The sequence below is a fragment of the Anas platyrhynchos genome, chromosome 1 (genome assembly GCF_047663525.1).
Source record: "Anas platyrhynchos isolate ZD024472 breed Pekin duck chromosome 1, IASCAAS_PekinDuck_T2T, whole genome shotgun sequence".
Lineage (NCBI taxonomy): Eukaryota > Metazoa > Chordata > Aves > Anseriformes > Anatidae > Anas > Anas platyrhynchos.
Window position 1 is genome coordinate 43,195,033 of NC_092587.1, and position 24,017 is coordinate 43,219,049.

The 24,017-nt window shown below is 39.5% G+C and overlaps 2 protein-coding genes and 1 long non-coding RNA gene across 4 annotated transcripts in view; 1 reads left to right on the top strand and 2 right to left on the bottom strand.

The window, feature by feature from the left end:
* Window positions 1–6,006, bottom strand: part of UBN2 (ubinuclein 2) — a 54,288-nt gene extending 48,282 nt beyond the window's left edge. Inside the window, exons 1-2 of the mRNA XM_027453562.3 lie at window positions 5,384–6,006; window positions 1,078–1,170 (exon numbers count right to left, since the gene is read on the bottom strand). Of these exons, the coding sequence (XP_027309363.3) occupies window positions 1,078–1,170; window positions 5,384–5,839 (549 nt within the window). The 5' untranslated portion in view covers window positions 5,840–6,006. The remainder of the gene's footprint in view (window positions 1–1,077; window positions 1,171–5,383) is intronic.
* A 433-nt stretch (window positions 6,007–6,439) lies between these two features.
* Window positions 6,440–24,017, bottom strand: part of IFT56 (intraflagellar transport 56) — a 60,227-nt gene continuing 42,649 nt past the window's right edge. Inside the window, exons 17-18 of one of the 2 annotated variants that reach the window (XM_038168341.2) lie at window positions 20,805–20,938; window positions 6,440–9,321 (exon numbers count right to left, since the gene is read on the bottom strand). In XM_038168341.2, coding sequence (XP_038024269.2) covers window positions 9,195–9,321; window positions 20,805–20,938 — 261 coding nt within the window. In that variant the 3' untranslated portion in view covers window positions 6,440–9,194. Of the gene's footprint in view, window positions 9,322–18,163; window positions 19,466–20,804; window positions 20,939–24,017 lie in introns of those variants that run through there. The other variant, XM_038168390.2, reaches the window with a different exon arrangement.
* On the top strand, window positions 9,803–12,695 carry LOC119713984 (uncharacterized). The gene is made up of 3 exons (XR_005261153.2): window positions 9,803–10,276; window positions 10,384–10,599; window positions 11,582–12,695. It is a non-coding gene; the product is annotated as an uncharacterized lncRNA (long non-coding RNA).

Genomic DNA, 24,017 nt, shown 5'->3' on the forward strand with positions numbered 1-24,017 from the left:
AATCCTTAACTTATATTATGGAAATTCGTTTTCTAGAAAAGTACAATTATAACATTTCTCTCTCAAGTTCATGAAAATAATTTATCATTTAAATGAAAAGCGAATAGTATTATGGAACTGCCTTCAGAGTATACTGGGTATATCGAGTTTCTATCGATTCCTCCAAAACTGATTCTTTTCACTTTAAGGATTTATTTTGTTACGTATCACAGCAAACATGTTCTGAAATAGTAATTACTTCTACAGAATATTTAGACCTGACACGCCAAGAAATTTGCCTTCCCCAGGAAAAAGTAAAATCTTAATATGTGTATTAATAGTAAAAGATACAAATGACGGTTGTTTCCCTTCTTTATTATTGAGGTGCTCTGTTAGTAATCCAGAATATCAACGTGTCTAGGCATGATGAGTTTTGATTGCCAGCTCAGAATTAATCACCCAACCCTACCCATATGAATTCTTAAAGACCTGTTTGGGTGTGGTTTTAAGACAACATTTACTGATTTCTACCTTCATTTATTATTGAAAGCCTCTATATTAATACCTAGTGTCGTTCAAGTCATTCATGTTACACTTTCAGGAGTCAGCGGAGTATCTTTACGCAGCTGGCAGCTACAAGATAAACTCATCAAGTGATAACAACAGCTTCCTATGGAAGCATTCTAAACTAGTCAGAAATTCATCACGATTCATCAGTATTTAGCACAAACAGAATAACTGTTCAATAGTGCACAACAGCATTATGTACAAATTCTTCCCTCCAGCACAGTATTTATCATTAATATCGATCTGCATCTATTACTCAGTTGTATTTATATACGAAGCTTTTCCAAGAATAGCTTCACAAGCTATAATATCCTATAGACAGATCTATTTAGCAGACTTGCCTAATAAGCTTGTAGAAGCTTCAAGCTACTTAGATGAAATATAAATGAGACAAGCAGCTCAGATATACACAAATCATTTGACATTACTTCAGCAGCTCTTTAAGAAAAAAACCCCTGACGTTAACATCCATGCCACACTAAGTTACCACGATTAATTATTTGCATGTTTAACAAAGGTACAGTAACTCACATATTTTGCCTCAAACTTCTTGGCTAGCATTTCCACTTCATGCCGCTCACGTTGTTCATCATTAAAAGGATCTTCTGAGTGAACTGACTTCTTCTGAAAAAGGCAGAAGCATACATTCAATTTCAAGAGAAGCGCAGAGTGCATCTAATAAAAAACCATGAAATGTCAATAAACTGACTATTTAGTATTAATTCTATACCCTGAAGACTGTGCCCAAATGCTTATTCTCCAAAAATGGGTTTAATCCATTCAATTATCATTCAGTTACTTTTCTTCTAATGAGAGCACAAACAGAAGAGACCCAAAGTTATATATATTCAAGTATTCCACTACAACCTTGGCCAAAAGTATAAGCATAAGAGAAAATTAGTACTGTTGGAGCTTGCAGAGAAAGAACTCCCCCTACACTTAAATTCTTCTCAGTTCAACTTACTCTAGTGCCTATCCTACTGGTGCCATGATCCTCTTAGACACCATATGGAAGGTGTACCTGGTAGCCTAATCAGCAAGAAAGCAACTAGAAGACTACAACACAAAATCATAGCCATAACTAATGCCTTGAAGTCTTACTGTTATTTTTTTTCTTCAGAAAACTGTACTCATAGCACAAATATCACAAGACTGCCACTACAGCAGCCAGAAGAATGATTTAATACTCCAGCTGTACAAATAAGCAGGAAGCACACACTGAGTTTTCACTGACAAGAAGTCAATGAACAATAATCAAGAGTATGACAAGTTTTGCCTTTTTTTTTCCCCTCCTCTCAGAAAAAGTACAACAGAAGAATGGAGCCACAACCTTCAGATCAAAGCCTATATATAAAATACAGTAGATCTTGTACAGGGAAGGGTGCAAGAAGATGCTACAACATGGCAGAATCAAGTTAAGCCTTTATGGATGCCACCTAACTCCACCACATGCATGGACTGCTCAATGAATGAAGATTCACGATAGACTAACAGGAACAAAAAAGATGTTCTCTACACTCTGAAGAGCAAGATCCTCCCCACAGTGTGAAAACTGAGTACTTCGAGGAAAAAAACGTAAAAGAGGGTTATAGTTAAATGTGAAACAACTAATCGGTTACATACACATTTCTTGCAAGCGTAACTTAATATAAAACTTTAAAAAAAGCCTGCTCAGCTCACGCAACACCCTTTTTCCTCCATTAGTGGGGAAAACCTACTCCACATCTGCTAGGGAAATGGCTTTTTTTTTTTTTTAAATTGTGAAATAAAGACAAGTTGAGGCCAGAGGTCAAGTAAAATTTAGTACTAAAGTTTTTAACTTTCCTCTCTCTACCAAACACTCAAAGCCATAGCTGACTACTGCTTTGAATAGTTAAGTTTTGGCAAATTTTAATCCTGACAGTGTATCTAAGGGCTCTGCCACTCAAGAAGCTTCAAGATGTTACTACTTCAGTACCTTCACAGCCTGTCTGGCAGAAACCAACTTGAGCTTCTGGCTTATCCACTTCGCGTTCAGTTTTACACAGCAAGCTTCAAAACGCACCAGCAGAAAAGGAGGCATACTTTTCTTTCTGCCAGTTAAAGAGGCAAATAAACTCTTCAACCACACTATTCTGTTACTCACGTGCCAGAAGTTCTACATAAATAACTCCTACCAAAACATGAACTATAATAACAACTCCACCAAAGGATGCTGTCTTTCTTAAGATAAAAAAGTAGGACAAGGACATCACAGGTTTATTGTAAACACTTCCCCTAGCTTCTCATTCAGGCTGAAAACCTGACTTTAGAATTAAAAAATGTGATGTTCATACTGTCAAGCAAGTTTGGTGGGTTTTGTTGTTGTTGGTTTGTTTTTTTTTTTTTTTTTTTTTTTTTTTAAACTGTTTAAGGGACCTATTAAAGCAATGTTTCAAGTAATTCCCATACATCCTTCCCGGACGTATGGGAACGGCCGACCTCTGGAAAACTGTTATGGGTTGCTGCAGCTTGAAGCAGCACTACAAGATAAAGATGTGTTCCTAATTATGTAACGCTGAACTCGAATGGGAATAGTTATAAGGAAGTTGAGCAACTTATAAGGGATAAGGAGCAAACAATAGCCTTCAGAAAACCCAATCAATCTTTACCCTACAAAAACAGTTTGCATAACTAAGTTTGCATGAACTGTTCATGTCAAGCTGATTCATTACAGAAATAAACTGAGGTCTGGATTTCAGAATTTACAACTACAGCATTAACTGCCAACTAGTTACTACCTGCTCAAGAGAAAAACCTCACAGATTCTGTAGAAAAGTGGCAGAGGGACAAAGTTTCCTGGTCAAGTTCCATTTTAACAAGGTAGTTTTCTCTTCCAGAGCTACTGTACTCAGCAAGCAGGATCAGTTTTCCTTTCCTAATTGTTTCTATTTTAGGACTTTGAACAGGTTACATAATTTGTTGGTCTGAGAATGAGCAGGTAAGAGACACACTTCTGTTATCCTAATCCTCCTGCACTACGCAGAGCAAATTCTCCTCTTTAACGTTCTTTAACCACAAAAGAACCTTGATACACTAGTTTTATGGGTGAGCAAAATGCGTTTCAGCTCTTTTCATGCTGACTGATACAAGATTGTAAGTCCTTCCCACACCACATCAAAGAAGCTTTTTCAGTTTCTACCCTGTAACAAGCAAGAAGTTAAACTGAAAGGACAACTACACAACATCTGACACTTTTTACATAATCAGTTGTTTTTCTATACAGTCCAGCAAGAAATGGGACATAACCATCTATTGATTTTCAATCTGGATTCTACATAGAGCTGAAAAAAAAAACAGGATTTCTTATAAAACAATCTTAACACTATTTCTATCTTAAAAGCATAATTCTCTGATTCCAATTGTACCAAAAATCCACTTCTTTCTTTCCTTTCCGTCTCTCCAGAATACATTGAATTTGCATCAGAACTATGTTAAAATGTCATTTTGTCCCCGCTTATGCAATTAACGTATTACCAACCTACAGAAAAAAGCAATTATGGAGCTTGAGACTGCCAAAGGCAGAAGTCAGCCTCCATACACTGAACCACTGCTAAACACTAACACAACTTCTACCTTCGCACAGGAACTGCTCAGAAAGATGGCACTTCACAGAGCAGCAGACTACTGCTACAATTTGGAGGAGTCGTGACGGGCACTGTTTGCCCACAACAGCTGTAGGACAGGATGAACAAAAGGAACAACCTTTTAACTTGTATCAGAAGATCTCCGAGGGATTATTAAAATCAGCCATTGATTTTTCTGTCTTCTACATTTGACAACAATCCAATTCTACATCCCTCCTACTACAGTGAAAAAAGCAAACAGAGTGGTAAGTACCGTTACAGAATCAGCATCATCTAAAAATGCTTTTCTTCATAAAACTGAAGGTTTTAACCAATCTTGAGTTAGTTCTGATTGAAAAACCTACTGACAGTATCACTGCTGGTACTTGCTATTTGCTTTTAATTTTCAACCAAAACTACCACAACCTTGTCAGTAGTGGCTGCCCCTTCCCTTTTACAAGAAGATAGGAACTTTCTCTAAAACTGAGTACTTACATTAAGAGAAGCCACAACTACCTAAATCAATTCCAACTTTATCAATGTCCTTAACTCCCTGTGAGTGACTGGATCAAGGGTGGCCAGCTTAAGGACATGCATCTCTCATTCCTACTTGAAAGCAGAGCCTCTCTGGCTGATGCCACTTGCACCAGCTTTTCCCCTTAAAAAACAAAGCAGCTCGAGTAGGAAGTATTTTCTGTTTGGGAGGAAAAAGGGAAGTAGTTTCTTTTGGAGTGAAGTTTCTGACAGTTACAGGTGAGGTTACAGTGCCAACAACAACTCTGAATCACCCCTGCCCCCTCCTACAGACTGCAGAAACTCATCTCCAAGACTGCTTAACGCACACTTCACTGCTCCACGAGGCTCACAGCGGAGCCAGACTACTAACTCTTCATTCACTTGCCCAGAGCCTACAGAGAACCTGAAATAAACGGCCCGGCAGTGTAACAGCTCCATTCCATCGGCGGCAAAGCAAAACTGAAATAAACCCTCCCAGGCACAGCGGACACAGGGCAGGAAACGGGCGAGGGGCAGAAGGCCGGGCACGAGGGGCACGGGACGTGCTCGCCAGCTCCATGCGGGAGCCCAGGAGCCGCGGGGCGCCGCCTCGCCTTCCCCTTCAGGCCGGGAGGAGGCCGGAGGCACGGCGAGGCCGCCGGACTTCCCCCTGCGTCGCCGCCCCCCCCCAGGCACGACGGGGCGGGCAGCGGCCGGGCCTCGGGGAAGGGCCCGCGGGCCTCGGGGGGGTCCCGTACCCGCGAGTCCCCGCAGAGCAGCAGCTCCGGGTAGCTGAACTCCACGCAGCCCTCCTCGGTGGGGTCCTTCAGCACCACCTCCAGGCGGACCGTCTGGCGGAGCGGGAGCGCCTCCTGCGGCGGCGGCGGCTCCTGCCGGCTGCCCTGGCGCGGCGGCGGCGGCGGTAGCTGCGGCGGCGGCGGCTCGGGCCGGGGGGGCTCCCGCGGCGGCTGCGGCTCGGGCCGGGGGGGCTCCCGGGGCGGCTCCAGGCGGGCTCCGCTCTCCCGGGGCGGTAGCGGCAGCGGCGGCGGCGGCTCCGGCCGGGAGGCTTCGTGCGGCGGCTCCAACAGCGGCGCCTCGCGGCCCGCCACCATCCCCGGCGGCGGCTCCGGCTCCCGCTCCAGCGCCGGGCTCCCGGCCTCGCGGCGCCTCACGGGTGACAGGCTGATCAACGGCACCCGGCGCGGCTCCGCCATCCTCCGCCGCCTCCCCCCACCCCCCGCCCGCCCCGCTCGCCCGCCCGCCGGCCGGCCCCCGCCTCCCGGTGACACCGCGCTCCGCGCTCCCTCCCCCTCGGCTGCTCCTCCCTCCCTCCCTCTCCCCTCCCCCGCTCCGCCGCCCGGTCGGAGCTGCCCCCCTACGTTCTCCTCGCCGCCCCCGCCATCTTGGCGCCCCCCCACATAAATAGAAGCAGGCCCGCAGCCCGCGCATGCGCCACCGGGCGGCCGAGGCCGGCGGCGCCGCCCCGCCTCGCTGCTCGGAGCGCTCGGCTTCCCCCCCCCGTCCTTCTCCCGCCCCTCGACGTCACCGCGCCCGCCGCGCGCCCGCCCGCCCGCCCCCGGTTGCCGTGGCGATGTGCACGCCGCCCGCCGGCCGGGCCTTAAACGGGCCGCGCCGCGCGGGGCAATGGCGGACCAACGGCCGGGCCCGCCTTCAGGGACCCCCGAAGTGTGTGTGTGTGGGGGGGGGCCGCGCCGGCACCTCTACCCTGCAGAGGTGTCCGGCGAATGCGCGTCTGTCACCAAAATAAAAAATAAAAACCTCCAAATATGAAAAACGATCGAGACTCTTTAATTCTGGGGAGGGAAGGGGGGGAACAGTCGGTGCCAGGGTGTGAGGTGGCGGTGTGGAGGCATCTGGGCTGTGGAAGCATCTGTGCGGCCGCCTGAGGGGACCGGCTTTGTCCATGCTGCTCCCTGGGCTGAGGCAGCCTGTTCTGCAGGACGGCGGGGCCTGAGGTGGCAGCGAGGTGGTCCTGCGAGGACATGGAGCTCCGTGGCCACCTCGGATGCGTAGGGTGCCAGTTCTGGTCACGGGAAGCAGTTCTGGGGTGTTGAGAATGAGGTGTCCTCAAGACACAAGTTAGGCAGGGTAAGAGCAGCAGCCAGGCTCCCTCCTCCGCGAGCAAGAGCTGCCTGCAAGTGCACAAGTGTTTCAGTCTGTCACCACCTACTTTGACAGACTGGGTGCTGGTATCTCCAGACGGAGGTATGCCACCAAAACTGCTGAGTTTCAGGAAGTTATAAACACCCTCATATGCACTGTATTCTCCAACTGTTTGGGAGCAGACAGAAAAATGTTACATTTCTTTTCCTCTTTCCTCTGGGAAGGACAAGTTTTGTTCTCTTTTTCAAAATGTACTCATGTGATGCAAGACAAGTGTGATTTACATATCTGTATTTGAATAATTACAACAGACCATTCCGTATAGAACATTACCCCGCTTTTCACTCTTTATCACAGCATGCAATGGTTTCTTCTTACTGCATATGAAGTTTTTTGACTTGACTTACTTTCATCTAGACGCCAGAGAAGATTCATGACACTGGAATGGTGTTACCAAAATGTTTGGTTCACTACAGCGGAGGACATTCCAGAATCTTACTTGCAACAGGAAGTCAGTGGAGTGCCTGACCTGATCTGAGGAACAGGCTGTCCTTTTGAAGTCCTTTTGAAAGCCTTTGTTGAGCTTTGTAGTCAAAGGAACTTGTTTCATCTTAAAACCTTGCAGGTTCCAGTGCAACTAGCAAGCTTGGCAGAGATATTCCTCAAATATATTTTGACTTTCAACTTTGTAAGATTATTTGTAAATCCCACCTGTTCTCCTGTTGAAAATTTCATGCAGCTATTGGAGGAGACACGTAATAAGCAATGTGTTTCTGGACTCAACTGAACATCACTAAGCTACAGACCTGCAGATCCTGCCAGGCAGATTCTAGTCCTCATCAAAGCTTCTACACAGCCTGTGTCATTAAGCTTTGCGATGACAGAAGGGGGCCTTTCCTTGTCAAAAGAGCAATTTAGTGTTCAGAAAGCAGAAGTCTTAGGTAGAAATCATGGGCTCTTCTGTGGCTTTGCTGAATGCTTGTTTTCAATTACCAGATGGGAGACTGGAGACTGAAATAAGCACAGTAAATAGTAACAGGAATACAACAATTTGTGTTTGTAGGTAATATGTGCACATATCCTTGGAAAAGGGTGAAGATAAGCTGTGCATTGTAAGTATTCAACCTAAAAATCAACTCTATCTTTCAGTCTCATAAGACGTATTTAGAAATAACAAATTTAAGATAGGTACAGCACAAGAAAATGAGGCTTGCATCTAGAGTCAGTACTTTAAATTCTGTTGATTGTTGTGTAGATACACTTGGAACCACATCCTGGTCAGATTTGCAACATGCTTTTTAAATAAGAAAAAAAAGAGACAGCAATAACTGATTAGACCTTTGATAGAGTTACAGAGAAAAATAGTAGTAGTTCTTGGAAACAGCAGACAGCCATTTGTTCTAAGTTAAGACATTGCAGACTTTGATAGGAGTAGCATCCTTTCACATCTAAAGTTTTTGTAGATATTTACTCTTTCATTTTTATTCTCTCTTCTTCTTCCTCTCTTCTAGGAGTTTAATTAGACAAATAAATCATCAGAAATCTATTTTGTCTGACCTCTGATCAACTTGGAGCACACATTTCTTATGAAGCTCAACATTTTTTTATACAGCTAGACAAATAACAGTTCTAAGTCTCTGAATTTAAAGTGAAGCTAGCAAAGACAGTTGCTAACTGTCAGGGGCTCTGTATCTTGGTGTCTTGAACTAAACCAGAAAGAAACAGCTGCAGATCCAAGCATAGCAAGCACTGGAATAAGTTATCGTTACATTTTGTAAAAGATGCTGTAAGCAGCTAGAAAGACTCCCAAAAAACAAAGCAAATCCACTAGAGCCTAAGTTCTTTATGAATTTCATTTTGAATACACCAGCTTGTGCTATACCAAACAGTTTCAAGAAGATTTGTTTTTGTTCTAATCATTGTTTTCCTGTTCTGCTACTTGCTTTGTTCTTTGGGGTTTAGCCGTGCCTCAGACTACGTATTGTTTGTATGCTCTATAATGTGCATAAAATGTAGGGAAGAAAAAAAAAAGTGTTTTATACTGGAACCTCCAGTGAGGTAGGAGCTGTATAGAAAGCCAACTCATGCCTGTGCAAGCCACTCAAAAGTCTCCAAAGGACCTTATCCACCCTTATCCATCTGGGGCTTTGTTTTTCTGAGAATATCCTCATTTTCCACGGGTTGTTTCCTCACCACATCTTCCTGATATCTTGGTTTCTTACGTCCCAACCAGGCATCTTGTTGATTGTCACGGTCCTTCCCCTAAAACTGCCACAACAGCAGCTGCAACGTTCATTGCTGTGTCAGGAGTTGCTCCAGCTGCAGGTAGGATGATGTTTGTGTAGCCTTTGCTAGAGCTGCTTTTGCATCACAAGAATCTGCTGCACCAGCAATGTGGGAGGCATTACTGTTTTTTTTTTTCTTTTTTTCTTTTTTCTTGCTTGTTTATTTTTTTGTAATGAGGCTCTCTGAATTCACATACAGTTTTGGTTTTGTTTGGACTTGTCTTCCCTTCCTACATTTTTCCTGTGTTGTCTTCTGCCAGATCCAGAAAACAAGTGCCATGACCATTCTGAAATCAAGATTGATCAAGAGACTTTGAATAAATGCAGAAGAATGAACACAACACAGCTCAAGGAATAATAAAACCCTTCTATTTCTCTAAACCAAGCATTAACGCCATACAAACAATCTGGAAAAAATAATTTTCTCAGAGGACACTTCCCTCTCCTCTTCTTCTAATTATCAATACAATTTCCTGCAGAACATACCTCAAACTTTCTCTATCCTATCTAAGTAGGATTAAGTACCACTTAATCTTGCCAGGCTGGAATCCGGCACATGTTTTTAGAGTTGTCACCAGCTACCACATCCTTAAAAGGTCCAAAGTTCTCTATTTAGTTATGTAGACTCTGCTTTAGAAGGATTGTAGGCAGGTAGAGAAATATCAGATGTTGAGGACTAGAAAAAGTGTATTGGCTTCAGGTGATTAGGATATACTTTAGAAGGGCAGTTATAGTTCTTATTTATCACTATTTCAAGGCAGAGGAACAGTGATGGTCAACTTTATCCCATGCATATTGGTATATTGTACCCTGTGAACTGGTCAAACCGTACTTTTTGGGGAGTTAAAGTTTGAGGCTATGAGACACTGGAGATGTTTCAAGAATATTAAGAACAGCTTTGAACAAAAGTTCAAAAAGTGAAAAAAAGTTCAAATTTTCAATGACAACAGGAACTTTTATTTTTCAAGTAGCAGCAATTTGGAACTAGAGGCCTCATGCTGAAAACAGTTTTTGCCTTTAGAAGTGGATTTAGGTGCTTCACTTCCTGAAATCAAGAATGGTCTTCTAGAACTGTTGTGTGCCTGGACAGCAAAAAAGGCAGCGCTGGGTATCTAGTAGGTAGCTGACAAAAACAGAATGTCGGCTTTTATCTCAGCAGGGCAAGTCTTCACATTACAAAAGCAAAGGGATTTACAGGACTGCGAGTATCATAGCGGTGTGAGTTCCCCAGCCAGCCAAAGGGTGAGTGTTACCTAAATCTACTGTCTTTACTGTTCACGTGTAATTTCTCAAAGAGAATTTCGAACTGACATTACTGCTGCGTGATTAGTGATTTTTATGATCTACAGAATACTGTAATATCCTTTAATCTAAGCTAATAAAAACCAGAAGATCATAACTTAGAGGAACCTCTGAGAAAATTCAAAGCTTCAGAAGCTGCATTGCCATGGAATTGCAGCATGAGCCAGGTTAGGAAGAAAAATGGTGAGAGAAAATGGAAAGAAGTACTGCATCACGGTCAAGGAAAAGCAAACCTGGGAAGAGCTTTTGATCCTGAAGAGGAGGTGAGATTTAAGTCTTCTACCTAATATTAAACATCAGCTCTTAAGTATGCGCATTTACCAAGCAGAATGCTGGTAATTTTTTCCCTCAGGTAACAGCACCAGTCAATTCTAACTAGCAAGATAAGAACACTTTTCTTGTTACATTTTATTTTTTACTTAATTGTTAATAATTGTTTCTGCTTCTGTTGTTAAGATTCCTTGCTAGAACAAGTATGTAACTTTCATCTTTAAGCTCTCCTAATGTTAAGGGTGTCAGCTGAGGCTGACAAACAAGCTGCAAACTTCTCCAGTAGTAATGAACCTAGGTGAAGTGTGTGGCCTCTGTGTCTTAACTGAAATTAATTAGGGAATATCAGCATCTGAGATACTCTGCCAAGCAGCGAAGATTAATATGAGATCTAGAATCACCAGGAAATTCCTCCTTGCAGATACACCTTTTGCTAAGGAAGAGGAAGGAAAGAGGCAAAAAAAAAAAAAAAAAAAAAAAAAAAAACCACCTAAAACAACAACAAAAAAACCTTCTAAGTAGTAACAAAAAGATTTAAACAAACAACCTACAAAAGATAAAATAACCTTTTACCTAAAATCCTGGAATTTTCTTTGAGTAGCAAGATGAAATACATCAGAAATAAACACGGGATTTTGTGGAGGAGTGCCCAGTAACACACACACACACACACAAAAGTATTTTTTTTTTATTATAAATATATAGAAAGAGAGCAGAACTCAATGAACTAAGGATCATCTGCCTGTAACATGTTGATTGTGACAATGTCACCTGGACTGTGCTTAAGCTGAGTTTAAAATTTAAAATCAGCTGCCTTTAGAAAGGTTTCCTTAATGGTAGCTCTTTTATGATTCATACCTGCTCCTTTTACAGTGTAAAAACACCTACATATTTACAGAGATTGAAAGGGATTATGTGCTCAGGAAAGAGTCATGTGTCTCATGTTTTTTTCTCATTTGCCCTGTTTCTTTAAAGATGCTTGCTGAATGGGATACTTATCTGAGTGAAAAGCCTGTTCCATCAGGCCAGCACCCCTGGAGGCAGCCGAAGATTACCAGCCTGGCTGAAACTCTGGAGTCAGGTTATTGTCTTATCTTCACAGCGCTGTCTGCTGGTTTTATTCTTCCAATAGTAATTAAAAGCACACAAGTATCTATGAGTCACAATTTTAAGTAGCTACCCCACCTACCTGTAACGTGAATAAGAAAGATTGGCTTTGTATAGAATTCTCTGCTTGAATGGCAATTCTACACTAAAAGCACTAGTAATTTAATGGGGTAAAAGGGTCTGGAAGGAATTCTCAGCGATACAAAAGCTAATGTGCCATAGACACTCTTGTTGAGGTTTCTCTTTTAAGTGCTGACCTAGTACAAGACAAATACTGCTGCACGGTGCCCATGAAAATGGACCCAGTCACACTGCAGGCCTGACTGGCCTTGGTCACGCACATGGTGGTATTTTCTGGGTTTAGTAAAATATAAAGATTTTAGTAATTATCAGAAAATGCTTTCATGTATTAAATACTATAATGTGTATTTTTTAAAAGTATAGTCACTGTTCAGGAAACAACTTTCAAGCATGTTCACCCTCCCAAAAAGGAGAATTATATATATTACATGATTGCAAAACAACCTTCTAGGAAATGTTTGACATACAAAGTAGTATTTGGCTGTGACCTTGGAAGACTTTTTTTTTTTTTTTCCTCTTCTTCTCTAGTTTCTCTTTTGGCTTTCAGACTGGTTTTACAAAAACTCCAATTTCCTAACCACCTCTTTCAGTGCCTCTCAGCACTTTGGAAACTGCTTTGCCTTACATAAAGTACTATATCTAAATAAGTACACGTTATCACAGACAGCTGAGGGTGATTGCATAAACAAATTACAACATTTTTAACATTCATATAAGCTTATGATCAGAATAGTCAAGGTACACTTTGCATGCACAGTTCAGCATTTTCATACTTCCATGAGTTTATTTCCAAGCCAAATTGCTTTCAAAAAGCAAAGCACATATTCATCACCAAGAATTAACTACATACCAAGCCTGCAGATTCAACACAAAGCTGCTTTTGAGTTGCCACAGTATTAAAAATAGCATCTGAAAAATTACTCGTGAAAAGTGATTTTCCATACATGAATAATTTAAACAGACAAATGGCATTTTATTAAACTCTGTTTTCTTACCACCTCATGTTGTATTTTGAGAAGATGTATGAAATTTAAAGACTTTTCAGAATATTAAAGTATAGCAGCAATAGCAGTGAGAATTTTAAGAGCGGCTGCTACATACCAGAAATGCTTGTGAGAACAATCTACATTTTCTGCATGATGGCTGTATTTCAAATGCCATTTTCCCGGCCTTGACAGAATTCCCCCTTACACTGATAAGTAATTATACAGTCGGATTTAGCTTATATTGAGTACTTATCTGAAGACTTCCTCATGGTTTTAAGAGATTTTAAAGTTACTTATTTCGTAAGCGTCGTACTCGTTTGTAGTCCTCCATAGGATTTAGCATATTTCATAAATTTGAGCAAATGTTAACTAGAATGTTTCTGTGAAGTAGGGCAAGGCAAGTAAGAGGTGGGATGAGGGGAGGAAGAGATAGGTGGAAAACTTTATGACAGCACTGGAAGGCCAGTCACATGTTAGTGGGTAGATTGGAAGAGAAAACACTTGACAGGGAAGAGAAAACATGCAGAAATGAAAAACAGACACTACAACAGGACCTGTCTGAGAATAGCTAGCTAAATGGAGTGGGAAGTCTTGTAAAACTGACCTCAGAAACTACTTTGCTCTGACCAGAAAATAGCTCTTCTGCTTTTAAGTGGTGGGGAAAACCAATTGTTTTTTATACAACTAATTCCCATCTCAGTTTGTTCAGTGACAACTAAAGCACTTGTGACTTCATGAATAAGTCGGACAAAAGTAAGATTGAACTTGTAGAATACAATTACTATGATAACCATCAGTAGTGCGAATATACCAGACAGTTTAAGACCTTGTTTATCAGATTTGCCAATTTGATTATTCTAAAGTTTTCTTAGATAGAAAGGTAGATTGCTGTTATAGAGGGACATTTACTTCATGTAATATTATTTAATTGAACAGCTCTGCGAAGTTAGATGATCAGTTTTTATCACATGATGGCTACCCATATAATGGCCTCGACCTGTATGCACACCCGCTGATGAGAGGCAAGGCAAAGATTACCACTAGCTTTGGAGCAGACACGCATAATGACCCCATCATTCTTAAGAAGTACAGAATCAGCAAATAAAATTAAAGCTGTAGTATTGCAATGTGGAATGCAACTGTTAGAACTGAAGCCTGGATCTTTTCTACATCCATCTACAAGCCATCTCTACGTTATTGTATTATTAAAATGATATTGTATTCTATATAATTCTGCAGTGTTGTGTGTCGTTTTTCACAGAACTGACCACTTGAAAGTTGATTACCGTGATCAAGGAACAGATGGTGAAGTCTGAGGCTCATCATTCTTCCCTAGTTAAGGGCCAGCTTAAAGTGCAGTTTGAGGACTCCATAAAAGTGCAATTCAGAGATGACAGCATATCCCACAGTTTGATTTAGCTATATCTGAGAAGCGCTACAATCTATCCCATAAGCTACTTTGACAAGAAATACATTAAGTTGCAGGTTCCTGAGGATCTAGTTGTAAAAACATTTTAAAGGCCATACTAACTTTACCACATCTGTTATTTTTAATTACCTTAAAGATAACATGATGTGGGGCAATTAGGCACAATAGAGTCTAAGTATGAATTGAAACAGAAGTTCTCTTTTAATTTGAAGAATAAACTCAGTTTTCTTAAAACTCAAAGCTTTTACTAAACATAGACTTTTATTTTTAAATCTATAAATAGATGCTAGTGTAATTTATCAATTAAGCAAGTTCTATAAGGAATTTGGGATCTGACCATTGCCCAGAGATGTCAAGTACCTACTTTATCTTTTGCAAATGAAACAAAAGTTCAAAACCTACAAACTCAAAAGTAAGCTTTTGGTGGTTGGCTTCTAAATGTGATCTGAGGACAAAGGAAAGTAGTAATATCTTTAAAATTTTGCAAGCAGCTTTAAACAATGGGACTCCATCTCCAATAATCTGTCTGGGATACTGTAAAATTGATGTAATAAAGAATGAATGGGAATATACTTGACTCTGATGACATGGATCCTCTACAACTTTAGCTGTGCAGCAGTTATACAAATGCAATACGTACAGTTCTAATGTATTACTGCTTTAAAAGAGTAGCGTAACAGCATTAGTAAGGCACACATTAATGAGTGGAGAATGACAAATGGTGAAAAGTAGCTGTCAGTCATTAACAGAACATTTTGGGGGTTTACCTTCGTAGAGTCCTGGAAGAATTGATGATTCAGCATATCCCATGATCATTCAGATATAAATGCAAAACAGCACTAATAGAAGGTTGCAGAGAAACAGATTAGTAATGAATGAGGCTAAAATAGTTGCACACAGTGATGTGCTTAAGGTGGAAAACTGATAGCATTCAAACAAAATACATTCTTCTTAGAGCTAAAGGTAGGGTGATTCTTCAGAAAGGTAGAATGTATCCTGGAAAATAATAGTTCTGGAAAAACCCTAGATGTCATGTCACAGTTGAGAAGCAATTTAATGTGAGCTCCCTCTGTGATAATATGGCAAAAAATGTGAATACAGTCTTTGAGTACACTCGTAGGAGAATAGTGAGCAGCAGTATGGAGGAACATATTCCAGTGTCACATACAGTGATAAATTACCCTCAGTGCTACACAGCCACATTAAAAAAAATAATAAAAAATCTGTTGACAAACTGATTGCCAGTTTTCCAAGCTGGAAAACATCCTTACAAGAGATGTTCTTTTTAATACAGAGTTGATGGGGTTGCATTTTATACCTCAAGAGGGAAAAAGAAAAAAAAAAAAAACAAGAATGCCAGTCTTTAACGACTATTTAACATAGCAGACATGAACACTAGAAGAAAATAATAGAAAATGAGGCCAAACAAAATGAGTCTAGAATTAAGGTGCATTTTTAAAAGAACAAAGGTGATTTATGAATTTGAACAAATGGATCTTTCATTACCCACCTTTTAAGCATTTCTGGCAAATATTTTTATGGAAAATCAAAATATTGGATTCAATACAAAGATTAGCAGATGAAATCTACCACCTTGCAATACCTAGGGTCAGAACAGATTATCTAGTAGTCCACTGAAGGCTTGATTTTAATGGTTACCAGTGATGCTTCCATGCATTATCTACTTAATCAGGAATCATATGAATAAATGAAATGTGGGGAAGGAAGTCTGGAGATGAAAGTGAAAAAAGGGTGACTGGAAATTATTTCTGGAGATAATAGAGGAAATATTTTTTTAAAGAGTAAGCCAAAAAGCAAAAATACAGGTGTTTTCTTCATTGTATGTGTAATTCCCATCTAGTGAAACTACATGTAACAACAACTATACACTTAACTGTTTGTTTTCCATCTTTTTATCTAATGGCCAAGCTCCTTATTCAAATTTAGACAACTCTTTTATGAAAATCAATGAGAGATCTTCAACTTGAAGGCACCACATAGACCTAAATGCCTGCTAGAGTACATGGTCAAAGTTGGAATATGAGATTACCTTTGTTTCACAATGATCTTGCCACCTCCAGATTAGTACATTACTTGGATCCAGCTGCTGCTGCATTTAGGAATTATATGCTAGATTCCAGAATTAATCCAAGAGGGTTGATGCTATATTATATCAGTTCAGATGCTGGCCAAAGTGTATTTTATCCTGGAACTCGCTTGCAGCAGTAGAAAGGATAAATGTCTACCCTGTAGTATAATTCACTTGGATATTACTGGCACAAACGTTGTTGAGGTATTACCAAACTTAAGGTCATCATCCGTATTTACCAGGAATGGGTCAGCACCCAACTAAAAGCAGTTACACAGTGTTTTGGTTTCGGTTTCTCTAGCTGCCACTGTTTAAATATGACTGCTAACACAGTACCTTCTGTGCACTGTGTGTACTATTTTCCAGATTTAGATACTTATTCAGAGTATAAAGAAATAGCTGTGTTTTCCATACTCTTCCTTGTAATTCTAGTGATGCAGCAATTTTTTTTTGCCTTAGTCTTTCTTTCATTGCATTACCTGAAATACTGCTGTTTTTAATTTTATATTCACTTATTAGTGACCCAATAAATTTAGCAGTTTCCCTGACTCTGCACATGCATTCTTCACTGTGTGCTTGTTCTATGTAAGTCCCTTTTGTTGTTACACTTTTTCTCCACATCTTCCTCCCTATTTAGATTACTGCAACTCCTTACATTCCTACAGTATGGGGAAATATGGAAAATGCCAGGGATAAAGCTCTGCTAACCACCTGACAAACTGCTTTAGACATTTTTTATTCCCTTTCTGCATCAGCTAAGGCAACTTCTATCACACTTTTATTATTTAAATATTATTTCAGATTAAATAGTGAAAGACGTTATTTGAACACAATTCAAAGGTAAAATAAACACCAATATTTCAGGACTTTTCTTCTGCATTTTAATAGTACTTACCTATCTGTTGTATTACCAAGACTCTAAATAGTAGGACAATATATAACATATCTTTTATTTCATCACTGCACAAGACAAAATCCTGCAGTCCGCAGTTCTTTATGCCTTAAATTACAAATATTACCAGTCAAAAAAATGCACTGTGCTAAAATCCACATTATTTAGTGTATTAAATATGACTTTGTGACTACAGTGAACAAAGGTGACATTTTCAAAAACTTCTTCACTGGTCGTGGACAAAGAATTTAAAGTTAGTCCCCAAGCTCATGTGCTGTAATGCCATCACACTTGCTTCAGAAGATTCATCCAACATTTAAAATGGTGTGCAATGGATTTGGAGCTGCTCTGCAGCTCTCCTGCAGGTTAAGTTTCAATAAAGGGAGTAATTAGAAGCATTTAACATCTGCTACAAAGCCACCAACATGATTTTTTGAAGCTTTGTACTAAGACTTACAGCAGTATTCCTGATCTGTTTCCAAGTTAATTAAACTGGTAGGGAAGAGAAAAATGGCTTTTTCAAGATAAATGTGTTTCATAACCACTTTCAGTGAAAATACGTAATGCTCCTTTCACTCTTTCTCTTTTGAATCAGTGTATTGTTGCTACTACCCCTGCTGAATGACTTTATTATTGTTGCTTATCAGTTTTCTAGGTTTTACGTAAATGCAAATAGCCACAACTACCAGCGTGCTTCCAAGTATCTGAATGATGATGCCCACATTTTTTGCTTAAAACAGTAAAAAACTCTGACATGTTGTATGGCAGAAAGGTGTATATGGAACATATACACCCAGTCTCCTTACTATCAGCTTCAAACCATCGTAAAATCAGGACCAAGGCCACTGGTTTGCCTTTGAATAATTACTGAACAAACATTTCATGACCAGTCACAGATTTACCCTTTTCCACAGCAAAATGAATATAGTATTTCAATTCCTTCAGCATGAAGCAACACAGACCAACATTCAACTGCAGATTCAATTAAAAGCTTTAATTAAAGCACAGACAGCAGAGAATATTGTATTCAAACTCCTCCTCCAATACAAAAATACTTCAGAAGTATTTTACAAATTTACAAATTGCAAATTTTGTTTTTACAAAAAAATACAAAGATTTTTTTCACTGCAAACCATATAATACATTTCTATGTTACAACTGTTGCCTTCTTTTAGAATTGTGTGTTTCCTAACTGCTCTCCTTAGTGCACATGAGAGTAATTATCTCCAAAAGGATAATAAATATATTTGTAACTAGGGTGGTAAAAGCTGAAGAAAATGATTCTAAACAGTTCCTTTATCTGTAAGACTGTGAAACTAAATGGATTACTCACATGAATTACATTAACATGGATAAACGTTTTCAGTGTTGATTTTGAGTTTTGAGTCAAATCTCAAAGCAAGATGGAACAATCCAGTCAGTCAAACCTCCGTGCTCTGAAAAAGATGCTTTGTTACTAACCTAGAAAGCAAGTAAGCCATTCTGAATCTTGGCATTTGGCACTGATTAACTCTCATCTTCAGAATTAACAGTAAGAAAGAAAACAATCCTTATGGACATTAAAAAAAAAAAAAAAAAAAGAGAAGTTTTTAGTTGTTGAGATTTATCCAGAAAAGGCCAGTGCTCAAAATATGATTTGTATTTTACCCCAGGCAGGTAATATATGTTAATTCTTTATGTGTTATCAGATATCCTGTTTTGGTTGTCACAGACATGCTTTCTACTTGCCATATTCCATCACTTGCTGCAGTAGACTTGTCTCAGTCAATTGACAAATTATTCTTCTCCAAAGGTCAGGAGACATACTTTTCAAAAACCACAAAGCACTCCAGTCACTTGTGCAGGGAAATCTGGGGAACATCTGAAGAACACTTTGATTTGTGGACTGTTGGAATGACTACTAAAAAAACTGAGAAACTTAGAATGAGGAAATAGAGATAGGTATAAGAGAAAAAATACCTATCAGACTTTAATGAAAAGAAGTACTTGCTGAATGCTTTGCAGTCTCACTGAACTACATCATTACTCAGCTGGGTTAACCTGCTTGATGTCCTAAATTACTGCAAAGAAGAAAATACCCGGAATGCACAGGAGAAGCCAAGACCCACATCTTACAGCCACAAACGAAATGGTAGTTGACATGGATCATTTTATGACACTGGCTTAGACAGGGACTCGATTCTCCCTGGCCCACTTTTTCATAATGCGAATAATGTATTCTACTTGAGAATTGCCGGTGCTTCTCAGAAGATGCACTACTTCCCGTAGAGTCTCTCTACAAATGTGAAAAGCAAAGATTTAAATGTGTGTAAGAACCGACTGATACAATAAACAAGCACCCACATCCAAACTATTTTGCAAAACATGGTTCCTAGACAGAGAGGTCCATTCATCTGCAGAGCAGAACTAAGTAAAAATGCACAATAGTTTAGATCCTAGGAGGGGGAAAGGTCTTGTGTGCATTGAAACAGGGAGAGAAATTAAAAGTAAAAACCCGCAAAATGTAACTACTTTGTTTGGCATTGTGTGTGTGTGTGTGTCTATGTACGCATTTATATGTAAACCCTTACTCTTGCAAATCAGTTCCCCAGAACTAAACAAAATATTATTTTTCTCTTACGCTACTTGCTAATCTGCAATAAGGCAACATCTAGTTTAATGGTGCCAAAGCACCTTATACCTTACAAATAAATAAATAGCATGGAAACAAACCATACCAATAGGATAAACCAGTATGAACCTGCAGTTTGCTAGCTACTTTACAGCAAGCACTTGCATTCATAATGTAAAACAGGCAAGCTATGTATATTTTACTGCTTCTACTGCAGTACTTGCCAAAAAGGACACTTGAAGGGTGTTGTAGTTAATGAGATTATTCCAGCAGAGAAGGGAATACAAGGAACGTACAGAAGCCAAGATACACACCTTCCAGTCATGTACGAAATAGCAACTTTGGTCAGGAGAGAATGGCCATCTGGCATCACAGCAGAATATTCACGAGGGAACAGTTCTTAAATACAACCTCACTACTCTCTCTCATTCTCCCATTCAACGAAATGAGCCAAAACCAAAATTATCAGTAAGAGATCATTTCCTTTAAGCTTTCATCAATGTGTATCTTTTACTGACACAGACAGTTTTCAGAAAGCAAATTTTAGTGGTCTCTCACCTATTCATTATTTAGAGAAACCATGTCCTTCCTCAAGTGCTGAGCAAACACTTCCTTATTTCTGTTCTATGAACCTTAAAATGTCATGGGACAGTTTTCCATTCTTAGGCCATCAACATGAAATGAGGTCTTTTCCCTCAGGATACAAACATACTGCATTTATAACTTAGCTCCTCCTAGTAGCACGACCAATAGATTTTGGTTGCCAACAATTCATAGCATTCACTGATAAGATATTCTCTACCACATATTCTATAACTGTTGACGTAGAAAATATGTTTCAAATTGAATACTGCGTAAAGAACCACTGGCCAGAGTTTCTGTTCACCAACAGGTCAGTGAAGAACTAGATGAGAATACTGACTCAAATCTAAGATTCTAGTTTACAGCTAACTAGAAATAGGAAAACTATAAAATAAATTCAGATAAAACAAAGAATACTCACTTTGCTTCTCGGCCAGCTAAGATCATTTGAAAGACACCAACACAAGCACCTCTCTTGCCTTCCCAGTATTCAGGATTACTGTCCAGTCTCTCCAGAACATCAAATGCTTTGGCTGCATAGTAAAACTGACGCATCTGCATAAGAAGAGAAATATTATGTATTCCTGACTCTATGACTATCTTTCAGAAGGGGATCAAAAATTCTGAGTTCAGTTTTCTGCAATGAGCATTAAGTCATAGAAGCAACATCCATTTAATGTCTATGTTTTTCTGCTGGCAGCAAGTGACACAGAACAAGCACATTTCAGTTCTATGTAGGGAAAAAGGTAGTATTATGATATTATTGCTACACGTCTTTGAAGGTACTATAGACAAACTGCATTGTGAACTTCTATTAATTGGTTATTATCAGCACTGTTCTTGTTTTGATCATATACATTTAACAAAAGCTAACAGAACATCTTTCCTACCTTTACTTCTTTTTTTTCTCCTCCCTAACAGCATTAACTTTTAAAGTGTGAGTTGTTCTATGTACAGTCATATCAACCAAAGTCCTTGATACAATACTAACTCAAACTAGTCCAAACATTTTAAAACTGAACCTGTTTTCCTCATCTAGAGTTGGTCACAAAGGTGTATTTGACGTCTTTTGGGTTAAACTCAGAGCTAAATTTTATATTTCAGTGTACTTACAGTACAGTAAAAATTATGATTCAGTGACTCTATAACCTGAAATTTTCCCAAGCATAGAAAAATTATGTACCCTATTTTTTTCTGCCTTAGGTTCTCTACTTGTAAATGGGAACAAGAAGCAAGTTGGTTGAAATAGTCAGTAGGAAAGGAGTGACTGCAGTAACTGTGGCTGTTGAAGTCATTATAACTCTTGTCAACCTTATCTATGACTGTGAATGTTCTTCAATTGGGCAAGCCCAAGTAGCAATGGTGTTTGTGTCTAGCATCTTCCCAGAAGCGCACACAGAAGGTAGGCTGAACACAACCTCCTATTCTTTGATAGCTGGAAGCCTGCATCTGACAAGAAAAAAGGTTAGGCTATGGGAGTTATATTTGGATACTTTACTCGGAGAAGCATAGGTATTACAGAATAATTCAATTTTCTTCACATACATGGTGATTTTAACCACAGGTGATTTAATTGAATGGGAATAAATATGGTCACTATAAACAGACATCTCTGCTAAAAAGAAATTACTGAAATACTGACCTCTCCAAACTGGCATCTGATTTAGGTCCATTAAGCAGATACCAATTTAATGTCCTCTTTCTATCTCACATAAAAGCAGGAATTGCTTCACCTTAAATCACATACTGCTCCTTATATGGATAGGATGGCCTATTTCATGTAAAGAAGGAATTAGCCAGAAGTCCTGCATGCCAGCTTCCTCATCAAACAACTTCTATCAGAATAGATAGCAATGGCAGATCCAGCTACACCTACTCTCTGATAGCTGTTGCTCCATTAACATTCATTTAGTATTCTGTTGAATGAAGACTGGCATGACTACCTTCTTAAATTACAGCTATGGTGCTGTCTGCAGCCCTCCAGTACAATGTATTTCAGAAACAACTGGAGAATGCTACATAGACACAAGCAATACAGGCCTTGCCAGTTCATGGGAAAGGTTGAAACAGCTGGTAGTGTAGAAAGACAAGTTATAACACTGCATTAATTATACATACTTTGATAGCCTTTGAAATGAAATTCCTTGGTCATCTGTGGCCATATGTAGACATAAATAGCCAGAAAAATTTAGTCCTGACAGTGCATTTTTTAAAAGCTCCAGATAAATCCGAAGTGTGGAGCTGCTTCTCCTGTAGTATACAATATGGTTTAAGAAGAATTTAGGAAAAGTAATCAACTGATATAAATGTGACTTAAGGTGGCCTGAAGATAGATTTTACACGAGTTCTGACTGTCAAATCTCTTTCACAAATTGCAGCCAAGGGAAATCCAAGAGGGAACAGCCACTTGCTTGAGCAAAAAGACTTTTAGTGTGGGATGGTGGATGGAATACTTGAAATAATGCCCTCTGTTTTAAAAGAATGCTTTTGAAATAGTAAGGCAGATTTTCTGATTTATAGTTGTGTTCTTCAGTATGAAGGTACTGTTGCTCTTTGGAGAGCTTAGCTGAACTGAGAATCATTGGGACGTTTTCAATAGAACTCAGTTTACTATTTTTTTCTCTTTGACGGCAAGTTTTGTTAATGTATCTCTAATAAGCCTATCCTAATAGCTGCTAGTTCTCTACCAGTGTCTCACCCCGATGATTCTTCCAAAAACCATCTTTTTCTCCTGTCACTGCGCTGATATTTCTCTAGGTCCCAAAAAGCGCAATCTTCCTGGTAGATGGTAGAGAAGATGCCTGATAGAGCATCCTGTTATTGTCTACTAACACCTTGCAACCTTGCACAGCAGTACTCTTTGTATAAGACAATCACTTTTTCTTCCTCCTACATTTATACTCCTCTCAAACCTGTTGGTCTTTATGAGTTTCTATATACATCCTATGGATAAAGCTTTCTTTTACGTGCTTTGCAGAACAGCATCAAAGTTGAATCTGAGCTAAGTCTCAATGTGTATAGGCACAATCTGAAGAATTAGATTCTAGGAACTGAGGCAGAATTGCATTCAGCTTCCCAAGATCTCTTCACTTACTAACATATCTTTGTATAAACTAGAATTTGGAGGTGGGCCAGCAGTATATTAGCATGGAGCACTGGAACTAGTAAACATGATCTAGAAGCTTAGTACAGGTGAGGTAGCATATATTTTATCTTGTCCTAAAATGTTCAAAGCATTCCTGCTAAAGTGGACGTTGCCTTGTTTAGCTTCATTTTTAAAAACGTTAGATTGCTTAATCTAACCTCATCTCTTTCGAGTCTCCTTTAAAAACAGTTCAAAAGAACTATAATATGTTAGCATGGATCCAGCTGTAGATAGGTAAGCCACCATTTTTACTGAGTAGTTTAATTTTAATGACTACATGCATATACCGTGTCTCTTTGCCCCACTTGGGCAGATAAAATACTGGTTGTGGAAAATCTCTTTCCATTTCCTTATCATTAACAAAAAATAATAGCCAGTTGTCATTACAAGCTTTAAGGAAAAATATCACTGTCCCAGAAAAAAATGCAGTATGAGGTGCATCTCTGAATCTATGCTAGATCTTTTTTAAAGTTTCTTGTCTATCAATGA